We start from the raw sequence: 13,721 nt of genomic DNA, 5'->3' as shown, positions 1-13,721 counted from the left end.
TAATTCGTTACTTTTCACCCCTGTGCATTATTGTTATATTCCGTGAAATTGTAGTCGATCCCCATGCTGGACTCTATCCAAGAATAGAATCGATACCTAAATTCAGTCGAATCAGAATCGACCATCGACTTTTCTAGAATCGACTCCCTATCCTTACCTTTCAATGAGCAGCTTACACTATTGTTAGCAAGTAAAATATATTTTGTGTGCACTTTAAAAGTGTATAGTTGTATACAATTTATTTAATGCGTTTACATTTCTATATTAAAAATACTATATAAAAACAGCATCTTAACGTATCGTATTGTTTTACTACAATGTTTTCAAATTGGCTTGCGCGTTTGTCTGAGCATGTCCCTCTTGGCTCTCCGTACTGTTCATTTCTCGGCTCTCTTTGGCAAATGTGATTGGTTGAACCTCAGTCTCCTCTTAGGCCCAGTGGCCTTGGTTTATGGGATAATACCACGTTAAAAACATTGTTCCTCTCATATGACAAAACCACATTCAAAACGCGCTGCACTGAAATAAGGGCATGCGGAAGATCTATAGTGTTTTACTGCGGTCGTGACCTGAAAACCGAGGCCATGTAAATGGCGCGATACATAAACAGAGATTATGAAATAGAAAATAATTTATTTTATTCTTCCCTCCTCCGATTTCAACGAAACCTGCACGGTTCTCTTTTGTGAAACTAGAACGGTATGTATGAAGCAGCTTTATGATTACAAGCATGTTTGATTCATGTATAGCAAGGGATATTGGATGTTAACGTTTGTTTCTTGCCTGCACAAACATTGTTACATTATTTCGCTTCATTGTGTGTTCAGAAATCTGAAATCCTGTGTGATTGTATTCCAAATCGCTGTTAAAAAAAATGTTATTCACATACATCTGTCAATACAGAGACCATCATTTTGAAATGTACATTGTTTAATGAAAATATGATGCTCTTTAAAGGGTGTGTGTTATCAATCCTACCTAACCAATCTTTGCAAGCCGATTTACCGAAGTTCTATATAATTTCAATAAACTAGCTTAAAACAACCCAACGAGCAAGTATTTGTTATATTCTTGCATTGCTATGTGTCAGTTTTGGATTCCTCAAAATACAGTCCTATAATAATAATAATAATAATACATTTTATTTCAGGTGCCAAAGATGCCTGCATTTCGTCAAGTTGGAGAGAAGCAGCTTCCTAACCCGATCCTGTTCATGGTCTGGTCTCCAAAGAGAGACCTCATTGCCCTTGCAAATCAAGCTGGCGAGGTAATGATGGTTGATGATGGGCATGCCATCAGCTGACATTTGATATTAATGATAATATAATAATCGACCTTGTTGTGAATACAAATAAAACATTGCATTAATATAATCCATACACTGGGTACCTGAAGGTTGCAAGAAATATGTGTCCACTAAAAGTACAATTCTTCATTTTAAACATTGCTAACCTTCTCTTAAAATATGTTGCAGTTGCAGGATTGGTGGGTAGGGTTTAAAAATGCCCTGTTCACTCCAATACAACCTGGCTTCACACAAAAAACACAAACATCTGATATATTCACAATGTGTTTCAGAGAGAGTGTTTTTCCTTTTTCTGACCTGGGATGGTTGTGTTGTTGGGAGAAATTTGCAAGAATTGATTAGCTGTTTCAAGTTAGTGTTTGTAGAAAGCTTAATCTGTGTAAAAAGGGAGATTATGTAACATTATATAAAATCTCTTTAATGATTATTATTATTATTTTTTTTTAAATTGGTTTAAGCTTTTGTTGCACCGCCTGGCAAACTTTCAGCGGGTCTGGACTTTACCTCCGAATGAAAATACTGGCAAAGAAATCACTTCACTAGCATGGAGACCAGATGGCAAAAGTAAGGGCAGCCTACCTTTAATTGAAGGACAATGTCTGTATGACTAACAACATGGCTTTAAGGCAAATAACCTCTTCATTAAGTTCAATCAACAGTTTGGGGGGATATAAATAAAATAAGCTATGCATTGTGAAGTAACTGAAAAGCTTGTACTGTAAATACATTAAAATAAAATAATTGAGCAAAAAATATTGAAAAAGGTGTAAAGTGAAATTCAAGTAAATTGTATATTCATATTGTTTTTCTTTCTGTCTTTCTATTTAGTTTTAGCCTTCAGTGTTGGGGACACTAATCAGGTGATTCTTTGTGATGTGGAGAAAGCAGAAATCTTGCACATTTTCCCAGTCGAAACCCCAGTATCATGTATGCACTGGATGGAAGTTTCAGACGATAACAGGTTTGTTGTCATGTTTTACATACTGTGGAAAATCTCCAGCTCACATTCACTACAGTGTTAATGTATAATGTGATTGGTGACGAAGCTTTTAGCACCATCCCTATTCACTAACAGGAATACCGCTAGTAGTTGTGCAACATAGCAAGTGAAACATGGCATGTGACGTATTATACCACATTGAACTTATTTGCATATAATTAATAATTTAATTTGATTGTGTTTAAGAGGTATTGCTTGTTAAAACAAAATGTCATTTGTTTTGTTATGTATTGCAGTGTCCTCTCATCATTTGATAATGCTGAAGATGAATCCGATTTTTTCCTGCCTAAGTTACCAACTCTTCCAAAAAGGTATGTCTTTTGGTGGTAACTTCATTTAAATTCACAGGATATTTGCATGGTTGCTAAAACCTTTTTTGTGTGTGCTTTTATCCGTAGCTACAGCACAGCATCCAAAATGTCCAGGTAAGTTTATTTACAGGTTAAACACTATAACTTTTAAATGTGTAAATATCCTTAAACTATGAATGTACAGTGCTTGCTGCAGATTTTCAGAGAGGAACATTGTGCTTTACAGTTCTGAAGTTTTAAAGGTGATTTAGGCAGTAAGTCACATCTACAGCTACCGATTATTAGGTGTTTAGTTATTTCAAATAAAAAATGTTCTAAGAGAAATGAAAGCGCTTTTGTCAGATGTGTGTGTTGCAGCAGTATTGAGCAGTATTGTCTTGTGTTTCGCACGTCTATACTTTCTGCCACAGGCTAAACATACTCGTTCTTGGCGGCAACTCTGGGTTTATTGAGCTCTATGCCTATGGAATGTACAAGATCGCTACACTGACTGAGGTAAGGCACTTTGACTGTTATTGCTGTACACTTTAAAGTTGAAAAGTAATACAAATACAAGTAATAAGAAGTAGTAGCTGCTTTCTGATCACTGCATGACAATGTTAATTTGAAGATCACATATTATTTCAAAGGAAAAACCCTCACCACTACATCATACTTTGTACTGCAAACATATATTGAATACTGTTTTATCTTTCACACTTGATTTTCATCAGGTTGCAGGGACCTGTTGCAGTTTGTGCCTCTCCAGTGACCTGAAATCCCTGTCAGTTGTCACAGAAATCAAATCCACTAACGGCGACCCCGAAATCCGATATAATCAGGTAAAGTATACAGCTCACCTGTCTTAATATTACTTGCATGAGTAAGTTCTGTTTTTTATATTGAACCAGAGCGTTTACAAGTTTTGCCTCTGCCCTTTCTCTAGTGTTGTCATTTCAGGAAACCACTTTAGTGAGAGGGGATTGGAATACATACATTGTACAGTTTAGGGTGAAAGATCTGTGTACACTGCTTTTAAGAGGCTACCACCCTCCTCTCTCCGTGTGGAGAATACTGACGTTAAGGAAGATGTGCACTGTTTCTTACAGCTCGACACCAGCCTGCTGTCTGACTACCTCCCTGAAGTCACTCGAATGGCAAGGAAGTTCACTCACATCTCCACACTGCTACAGGTGAGAGCGGTGCACACTCACAGTGTTGAATTATTCTCAACACTTTACAAGAGGAGACACAGTGTAACTATTTCTCTTTTTTTTTTTCGTTTTTTTTTTTTTTGTAGTACCAGAAGCAGTCACTGACGTGTATGTGTGAAGCTTGGGAAGATATCCTAATGCAGATGGACTTGCGGCTTACGAAATTTGTTCAGGTCGGCCGATTGCAGTTAATTCAGTTGTTTAATTCTATAACATTTGTCTGTTATACTTAATGAAGAATAAGCTGTTTTATCATGTTAGTGACGGGTATCAAAATGATCTGAACGTCTCCTGTTTTAAAGATGTTATCTTGTTTGGTGTTGGATTCATGTTTTTGCAATATCATAGGAAAAGAATACGGAAACATCAGTTCAGGATGAATTCCTTGACCTTCTCTTGTGGGGGAAGTCAAGGTAAGTAAGCGATTGTTTATTACACATCAAATACATCTGTATCCTGCACTCAGGTGTTACAGGAGATCTTGAAGTATGTGTGAGTTATCGTTTTATATGATAGAAACATAAAACGGAGACATAGGTGTAATGCACATCTATCACACTTAAATAAATATGATGTATTGGAAAATATATATATACTGGGGGTGCCTGAGTTGAAGATTTTGAAGGCTAACTTCTGAAACGATGTGGGAGAGTTATATATTACCATCTTAATTCTATTACAGCATTCACCCAAGAGGTGGCAGCACAGAGATGTCTACAGTGCTCTCCAAAATGTACAGAAAAGAGACAAGATGCGCAAAAGCTGGAAGTTACTAGACATAAAGGTTTAAAGACAGTGATGGTTGTAACATCAGAAAGAGAGGTAGTTAGTTATGGTCAGGACCTCCATTTGACAGTAGAGTGTAAAATCAGATTGGAGAACCATATGAAGAAATAATGTCGGCTTTTATTTCCAGTTTGAACCAGAATTAATTGAGTTGAACAAAATCATTTTTATTTTTTCTCATGCAGTCCTGAACTTCAAGCACTGCTAATGAACCAGCTGACAGTAAAGGTAAGTTGAATGTATTTATCTGCGTGGGGTTTAGAAATGAAGTGCTTTTTCTTATCTATATCTACACTGTGTTATTAAACTATATGTAGGCGCAACAGGAAACAAAAATAAAGACAGTTCATTATGTATTGAATAGTCTGCAGGCCCACCCTTAATATATTCTGTATCATTCTTTATACAGTGAGAAAAGTTTGCTCTCTGTGGCCTCTTTATTTGACCATAGTTGACCACATTTTTCCAATAGTGTTATTGTGCCGTTAAATATACATTGGGGCCAGAGCATTTAAGTCTAAAAATAAATATAATATATAATCACTCTTGTGTATTCTTTGTTTTCAGGGCCTGAAAAAGCTTGGACAGTCTATTGAATCGTCTTACTCCAGTATTCAGAAACTGGTGATCAGCCACCTACAGAGGTAACTTTTTGTGTAACTCTTCTTCAAGGAACCCTCCTAGCACACATCCAAGCGCTTGTTCGTAGAGTCCTACATTTGAATGGTCTCCGATGAAATGTAAATATATACTTCAAAGTTACTCTCCATGCAAAACCTCTACAATTGTGATATACAGATATTTAAAGCACAGTTCGTTTGGTTTCCACAAAGAAATGACGGCTGTAGACACAACAATAAGTGGTTCCAGTGTGCCGAGCTGTGCAACTGTTACCAGTAATCTCAGCCAAGCTCAGAGTGCGATGTGTTCTGTGCTCCTCAGTGGCTCAGAGGCTTTGCTGTACCACCTAAGTGAACTGAAGGGAATGGCCCTGTGGAAACAGAAGTACGAACCCCTCGGCCTCGATGCGTCTGGAATAGAAGGTAGTGTGGTCTGAAGGGCAGAGTGCCGCCTGGTTCCACTACTGCATCTGCGCACATTTACTCTTGCCTGGGCCGCCTTTCATTGAGCTTTAAGTATTTCTTTGGGTTGGCTTTGATCTAGAACACTTGCTTCCCATCCCCATGCATTCTCTCCTCAACACTCCTGAGATTCAGCTATATAACTTGATTTGGAAAAAGAAAATGTTATATTCGCCCTTTGTGTTTTTGGAGACATCTCAAAAGCTATATTATTTTTGACTGTTCTCTTTCCATTTCAGTGTTGTTTGTATACTTTTTAATGAACTGAATTACTGAAACATTTTTTTTTAATTTTATTCTGAAGATGCAATAACAGCTGTGGGGTCCTTCACACTCAAGGCAAATGAACTTTTACAGTGAGTAACGGTTGTGGTTGTTTTATTGATATTACATTTGCTATGATATTGGCAAGCATTATAGTAAAATACTTGTTAACTAAGAGTGGTCAAGACCTTTTCTATAAGGCTGTGTTGCATATTTCTAATTTATTTCCTGATTACGTGTTGTGTTGACGGCAGGCAATAATAATGATTGGTCTTCTCCTTTTTAGGGTCATAGACAACAGTATGAAAAACTTCAAAGCATTTTTCAGATGGCTGTATGTAGGTAAGGCCTTGTGTTCTGCCAAAAATATGTCTTAAAGTATAAAAACTGGAATAATATTATTGTATTGGTTGCATTCAAAATGTTAGCTGGGTAAGATTTTATTTTGGTCAAAATAATGATCTTGTATAAACTAGTGCTAGTGGATTCAGCTGGTTCATACTGTTTTCTTTTAACAGCAGGAATGCGGGTATGCGGCCTGTTCATTGCTTCTACAACTGACCCTTTTTGTCCTCGTTTGTCATTGCAGCCATGCTGAGGATGTCTGAAGATCATGTGCTTCCAGAGTTAAATAAGGTCAGAAACGGCCCCAGGGTTTTATCATTCTGTCACGATAATTTTAAGAGATTCTGCCATCAGTTGCTGTATTATTTTAAGTATCACTCCGCAGACACTTTTGATTCTACAGAAAGCAGAGTCGTTTATATATATTATATCGATGTCTGGCTGCTTATTTCTCAATGCCAGAGAGAAAATCAGGTTTAATATGAGCCCTCCGTTTTTTAAATTGTATAAGTTTTGATTAACATTTGGATTATATATTGCACATATTTGGCAAATACAATCTAACGTTCACAGTGTTGATTAGGATAACTTGCATTTTATCTTTTGCCGTGTCTTTTTATTCCTATTTCTGACTTTCGCGTTTGACTCTTTCTTTAGATGACGCAGAAAGATATCGCCTTCGTGGCAGATTTCCTCTCAGAGCACTTTAGTGAGGTGAGACTCAAGTCTTTTCCTGCTGATATCAGGGTGAGATCATTACACAAAACTCGTAACCCGTGTCCTTGTTTGTTCGCAGCAACCAGAACTCTATGACCGGAAAGGAAAATACTTCAACGTGGAAAGGGTTGGCCAGGTAAAGATGCTTACGATTACTCTGTGTCCTTACATCCTTTCAAATATGAATGCAGATGCCGTGAGCTATAATCCATTAAGACAATTAGCCTTTGTGTGGAAATCCTGTTTGGCAATGGAGTGAATCTGTACTGCCTATACAACCTTTCCATAGAAGTGCTTGAAGCGGTACATGCATCGTGTTGTTTATTCACCTCTTGTCCGTAGAGATGGGCCTAACTTTAGTAAATGGATTTGTCTTCCAGTACCTGAAGGATGAGGATGAGGATCTGGTGTCTCCCCCCAACACTGAGGGGAATCAGTGGATCAGCTTCCTTCAGAGCAGCACGCGTGTCAAAGGCAAAGACACCTCTTACAGCGGAATAGCATCTCTCTCATTCGTCCTTTTATGGTTTTAATTCAAACTGATGAATAAAGACATACATAGGGAGGAAAACACGTAATGAATATAAAGATTATCTATACGTTGAGTAATTTCATATTATTGAGAAACTCCCCGCGTTTTTCAGACGCATGAACAGAATAAGTCGGGTGATCTGTTTTTCCCCACTTGTGCTATATTAATGTGAGGATGTGTTTTTTTTTCTTTTTCAGAAAGTCCCCTGCTGTTTCCATATTACCCTCAGAAATCCCTGCATTACGTCAAGAGGATGATGGAGGGGGTTATTGAGTTGTGTCTCCAGAAGCCTGCTGTGAGTGATCTGCTCGCCTTCACTACCCTGTGCTCTTTAGGGTATAAACTGTGGGTCTGAAATGGCTCGGCCTGTTTGGAGAAATGCAGATAAATACCTCGAACCCGTCAAAGAATCATAGTGTTGGAAACGGAGCCGGCTAAAAGCATGTGTTTGAGTATCAGAAGCAGCTTAGGATGTTTTCACTGTGGCTGGGTGAGCTTTAGGGACATTATTCAGAGATGGATGAAGCATGCAGTCAGATGATGCACTTCTGAAATTCAAGTCCAGTGAATAACCTGAAATGGTACAAAGGTAAGCGGTAAACTGCCAGAGGTAAAAAAAAAAAGATTCTGAATGCACCTGTGCATAGAAGTTAAACCGTTACTACCCTGCAGAAAAGGTGCTGCTCGAAATCATGCAAGTTACTAAAACTATTGGTGATTGTATGCTGTAGGAAGGCAGGCCAAAGAGGGCTGGAAAGACATCTGTGCAGGATGCTTATTGTTGTTATTAGATATTAGATGTGATGTTATCGTCACACATTATTAAATAAAAACCTATATAAATACAGATTCCTTAGTCATGACAGCCCTGTTGTGAGCCTAGATGTCATCAAATCAAAGTAAACGAATTGGCCATTTAATAGGAGGTCATGTAATGCTTTTAAGGTTTTCCTTGAGGTTTCCAGCAATAGAAACCAGATGCTTTTGAATACTAACTACATATACAAATAACAACTTGTTCTGGTTTCAAAATAAATTCATTTTACATTGAGAAAATACTTTACACTTTATTACCTTTTTTGTTTTTCTACAAATACCACTTCACAAGTCAGTTGTGCAAGGTTTCCACACATGAACTTTGTACCTATCAAAGGATAGGAGCATATTAACTGTCAATCTAAATCACATGTATTCTATTTTTAGGAAGTGATTGGACAGTCTGTGAAAGAAGCTGTTAGTATGGCACTCTACACAGTGCCAGCGAGGTAAGATCAGTGTTTGATTTGTAATGTCAATGTCTGACACAAAATACAACACAGTACATTCTGCCATCTTGAAGATTCCTTTGAAGAAAACACGTTTATATTTGTAATTGCTTGTAAATTACATGGATCTCTGGGTTAAAAAATAATGTTGATTTCACATCATAGTTTACTGCCTTTGTTTATGCAGGAACAAATTATTCCAAAAATATTTTTCTTGATGAAGGGATGTTTACAGTGCTATGTGGGAATAATGTTAAAGAGGTGTACACAGCCTGTCATTTCCAGCATTGTCCATAGAAATAAGACCTGCCTCTGGTATTTCAGGCAAAAAAAAAAAAGTTTTACATCTGTGAAAATTGTAGATTGTAAATGTTCCCTTCATTGTGGCCATTAATTATCCACAATTGTGGAGTGTATATATACTTAGTGGTAGTTATCCAATTTGTCTGAAGCTGTTATCCAAGACAATTTACAATCATTACATTAAGTAAATACACCATGTTATAAACAGGGGAAGAAAGTTTAAATGAAAGACATGCAATAAATTACAACATTCAATAGTCAACATTAATTAGTACAGTACAGGAATTTACATAAAGCAGGGAAACTAAACAAGACTGAAAGGCATAAGCAGACGGCATTGTACTTGAGTTGTCTCCCAAATAAAGTGCAGAAAATATTGTTGTTTTTTGTGTTGTAGCTCCGAAACTGCTCCACGGCTTTTTGAACTACCGTCTCTGTAAGTGAAGTCATGGCTACTCTTTCTGTGTAATATTTCACACACATTTAATCATTAATTTACATGTGGTTACATGAAAACTAAAATCATATTTTTTCCAGGTGGAATGACAAAAAATCTGGCATGCATTACATAGTGTTCACCATGCCAGAGATATCACCCTGTAAACTGTACATAATGAGGAGAGCAACTGACCCATCCAGGTAGGCATTTCTGTACAGCCTTTATAAGATTTCTGATTCATTGACATGCTCTCTGATTGCCTGTGGAAAAGAAAGCCCAGGCCTCTATCCTTCATGTCCAATCCAGAATACACTGGGAAAAACAGTGGATAGTATTAGTATTAGTATTAGTTTCTATTTAGGAAATTAACAATGCAAAACTACAGAGAACCTCTATGATTTTGAAGCTTTCAGTTTTTTAAACATTTAAATATATGATGAACAGGAGCTCTGTGCCTTGAGTTTATTGCATGTCTAATCAGGGGTATTTGTTGTTTATAGGTCTGTCACTAATGGCTTGTTATCCCTTGACCTTGGGAGTCTTCTATCCAGCAGTGCGGATGAGAGTGCAGAAGCCAGGTGGGTGTTTAAAGCCGGGATTGTGCCAGGCGACATTTCTGGATCCATTTACTTCTTTGTGAATGTCACATCTGTGTTGTACATACAAATATTTTAGGAAAACATTTTGAATTTGTGTATTTAATTGTATGTGCGTTAGGATAATTAACTAAATACAATATTCTGAACTGTGATATTGCATTGTAGTGTCAAATCAATACATTGTACATATGGAAAGTTTGAAAGTTCACTGTAATATCAGTCCAATTGGATGTAACTATTCTGCAGCCAGTACAGCTGCCTCGACGCCCGTCTGTATGATGACGAGACCCTGACAGTGGTCCTGAAGGAGGCCGTGGACGAGGACAAGGGCAGGATGCTGGCCCAGCTGCCGCTATCCTCGGTGTACATCGCTGAAGAGGAGTTTACATGGGACCCGGTCTTGAGGTAAATGGGCAGCAAGTCACAATTAAGTTCAAATGAATTAATTGCCTTTGTGGCTTGTTTTTCACATGTGGACTGTAAAGCATTTAGCACTCAAAGGTTAATAAAGGTGTCGTGTGATAACAGAAGTATTTAAATCTGTTATCGGTTGATTGTTTGCAACATTAGGACTCTATGGTTCTGCCCAACTCCTTTTTTCTGTTAGACTATTGCTAGATTAGGAGAAAATCTCACCTGCCAATTCAGTTGTGCCTTCTATCATAAGCAGCAGCGGGGATTTTAAACTAAACCAGGAAATTGCGCATTTTCTTGTAGTTTGCCTCTCAGAATACCCTTCCTTATGAAGATCTATCTGCTATTATATTTGATCTACTTCCTGGGAGCCATTGTACCTCATTAACTCACACTCATTCCCTTCCCTCTTCCCAGTTCCCCATTTAAAATAATTGAGCAATTGGCAGTTGCTTGGTTCCTACATTTTGACGCAGTTCCCTTTTCTCCATTAGTACAGGTTCTGAGAGTTGGCTGCAATGTAGTGATGTGCACTGTATTGTAAGGGGTAACCAAAAGATGGGAGTAACTAAGTAAATTTCAACTGAAATGGACATACAATTGTACTTTATCTTTCCCATTAAGAGAGAGGAGGCGGTTTTTCTCTTCTTGATGGAATTAGGGAGCTCAACCATTACTGACTGGTTCATGCTTTCAGACTGGACCAGCAGAGTGCTGATATCCCAGTCCAGAGCTTGGTCCTGGAGAACCAGTGGAGGACAATGGAAAACATGAAGGCACAGTATGTAGCAGTCAATGGGATCCGTAAAGTGTCCTGTGTGGTAAGAGAGCTCCTTTATTCCTTTACTAGACTGACTTTGTGCCAATAGCTGCTGTAATGGTTTCCAAAGGGAATAGGCCAATGATTGATCATAGAATAGTCAACACGTTTAAATTAGGTTAATCAGTTTCTTCTGTAATACTTCTCATAATAAATCTGTTGTTCACAGCATGATAAATGGCCTAGAACACAATGCCTACATTTGACATTTCCCAGAGCACAAAAAGTAAAGAGTAAATTGCTCTCCTACAGCTGAGCTCGAACCTGCGGCACATCCGAGTGTTTGAGATGGACGTGGAGGACGAGGAGTAAGAGGACAGAACCGAGTCCGGGTTAGCAGTGGTGATGTGGACAGGACGGGGACCCTGAAGGAGTATTCAGGGAAACCCCTTTACTTGACAGAGGAATAACCTCCCACCCCTGAACACAGACCCTATAGGGAAATGCACCACGATTCAGAGGGCGTTCCTGAAACTGCTATGAACACTTTTGCATTTGAGGGGAATCTCGCTTGACTGCAGTGTCTGACATGGGCAACCGGTGACAGGACAAATCCAATAAAGAATGATTCTTTGAGCTTTTTGAAAGTGATTTGTTGTCAACCCATTTTAGTGCACACACTGTCAGTATGTTAGAACTACCCCCATCCAACCCCAGAAAGAATTACTTGCCAGCAAATTAGAATTGCATTTCCTTTTTTTTTACTTTACTTGCATATTATTCAGTTAATGTACTGTTAACTTACTGGTGTTCATTCTATAACTACCAACACCCACACACATTTACATGGATTGGGTAGCTGACTGATATAGTCAGATGTGGCACCACTGTCAGCAGCTTTCTTTACCAGATGGTCTAGAGCAGTGGTTTTCAAACAAGTCCTGGAGTACCCCCTGCCCTGCTGGTTTTTGTTCCAAGCAAGGTTTTAATTGGTATATTGCTTTGTTAGGTCAATTAAGCATTCAATTAATAATTAAGACCTAGGTTGGAACAAAAACTAGTAGGGCAGGGGGACTCCAGGACCGGTTTGAAAACCCCTGCTCTAGAATGAACTGAGTATAAGGAGACAACCCTCATGTATTATATCACACAGACACCAGGAGCATCAACTCAGGATAGTTTATTATTGGACACTTGCACAAACATGTAAGTGCATGTAACACAGGTGTTTTGTATGTCTTGATTTATTATGAGTGATATTAAACTTTCTCCTTATAGTTGAGTGCACACTAATTAGGCTGGTTCATTGCTATTCCTTTGCCATTCCCTGCCCCACTCAGGCCTCCTGTATGGGATGATGTGCAAGGATTGCTCCTGATTGTTCCATTGTGTTCCTTTAAGCTCTCTCCCTCTGCTTTTTACCAGTTCTTTGTTTGTAATGTTCAAATTTGTCTCGGTCCAGAGTCAGAGTTGTTGTTTTGACAGTTATTTCATGGACGGTGTCTATTTTTGTGTCTTTACACTTGAATAACTTGCTCCACATTAATCAATACTCTGGTTAAGTGCATATGGGTCCTCAGCTGCTCGTCCTCGGCAAAGTCTGTCAGGCACACTTGACATCTAAAATACAGAACAATGTTGGACACAGGTCAGTCAGGGGACCAAAATCTGCTTATTTACATAGAACATAGGTTGTAACTACATTAATGTAATGCTCTCTTAGATGAGCCGAGATTGTATTTTAGAACAATGTCTAAAAACGGACTCCCAGGCCGCCGGTCTCACAACAGACCCTGGAAGTGAGTTTCATTAGGTTTCACTGCGTCTAGAGACCCAAGGTGAGGAGAACTTGCTCTAACTCAGCAATAGGCTGCAGGAGGGCATCTCACGCTGTCTTCCATCCGCTGTGGGCCGGATTGAACCTCTTAGTGGGCAGGAGTTCAATCTGGGATGCGCCGATTCCCTCGTCTCCAAAGGCACCACCAGGTTCGAGATCATTGTCCGAGGAGGAACAAGAGCACAAAGCCTGGTTTAAAGCACTGTGGATTTGTAAAGGCAAAGTGAAAAGCAGCACACAGCAAAACCAGGGTATTGTCAATGTTGTTTTGGCAGGTCAAGTGAATAGATAAGCTATAAGGGGATTTTCATTCAAAATAATACAAATCCCATGGCTAATCAAAGACTTAAGAAAACACTATGTACGTGTGATGATGGCCAATTTAAAACCTCAGCACATGACAAATGTCCTAGCAATCATATTTAACTTCATCTAACAGTTCACTTCCATATGTTTATTGATGTGTATTTGGCAGCAGTTGATGGTAAGCAGAGTAGGGCTCAATTATTTTTGTTTAATTCCAATTATAATTTCAATTCAAACTCATCAATTCCAATCCTATAAACCA

General features: G+C 38.5%; 1 protein-coding gene across 1 annotated transcript; it reads left to right on the top strand.

Annotated features, from left to right (window-relative positions):
• The first annotated feature begins 451 nt into the window (after positions 1-451).
• anapc4 (anaphase promoting complex subunit 4) lies at positions 452-11,952 on the top strand. The gene is made up of 28 exons (XM_066719955.1): positions 452-699; positions 1,151-1,267; positions 1,765-1,870; positions 2,135-2,267; positions 2,543-2,617; positions 2,705-2,731; positions 3,028-3,112; positions 3,331-3,438; positions 3,706-3,789; positions 3,897-3,983; positions 4,159-4,223; positions 4,782-4,824; positions 5,164-5,240; positions 5,539-5,639; positions 5,983-6,034; positions 6,229-6,284; positions 6,532-6,578; positions 6,945-7,001; positions 7,084-7,140; positions 7,385-7,478; positions 7,734-7,831; positions 8,740-8,801; positions 9,502-9,540; positions 9,642-9,743; positions 10,044-10,121; positions 10,389-10,547; positions 11,254-11,377; positions 11,629-11,952. Exons 2-28 carry the CDS (start codon positions 1,160-1,162, stop codon positions 11,686-11,688), a joined length of 2,184 nt encoding a protein of 727 aa, XP_066576052.1. The 5' UTR covers positions 452-699; positions 1,151-1,159; the 3' UTR covers positions 11,689-11,952.
• Positions 11,953-13,721: the final 1,769 nt, after the last annotated feature.

This window comes from Amia ocellicauda, chromosome 13 (genome assembly GCF_036373705.1).
Source record: "Amia ocellicauda isolate fAmiCal2 chromosome 13, fAmiCal2.hap1, whole genome shotgun sequence".
NCBI classification, from domain to species: Eukaryota; Metazoa; Chordata; class Actinopteri; order Amiiformes; family Amiidae; genus Amia; species Amia ocellicauda.
This window is presented reverse-complemented; position numbering and strand designations above follow the sequence as displayed.

Bases quoted from the DNA above. Each gene is read 5' to 3' on its own strand.
- anapc4 (XM_066719955.1), top strand. From the start codon at position 1,160: ATGCCTGCATTTCGTCAAGTTGGAGAGAAGCAGCTTCCTAACCCGATC. The intron at 9,744-10,043 runs GTAGGCATTTCT...TGTTGTTTATAG, and splicing joins AGAGCAACTGACCCATCCAG to GTCTGTCACTAATGGCTTGT. The intron at 10,548-11,253 runs GTAAATGGGCAG...TCATGCTTTCAG, and splicing joins ACATGGGACCCGGTCTTGAG to ACTGGACCAGCAGAGTGCTG.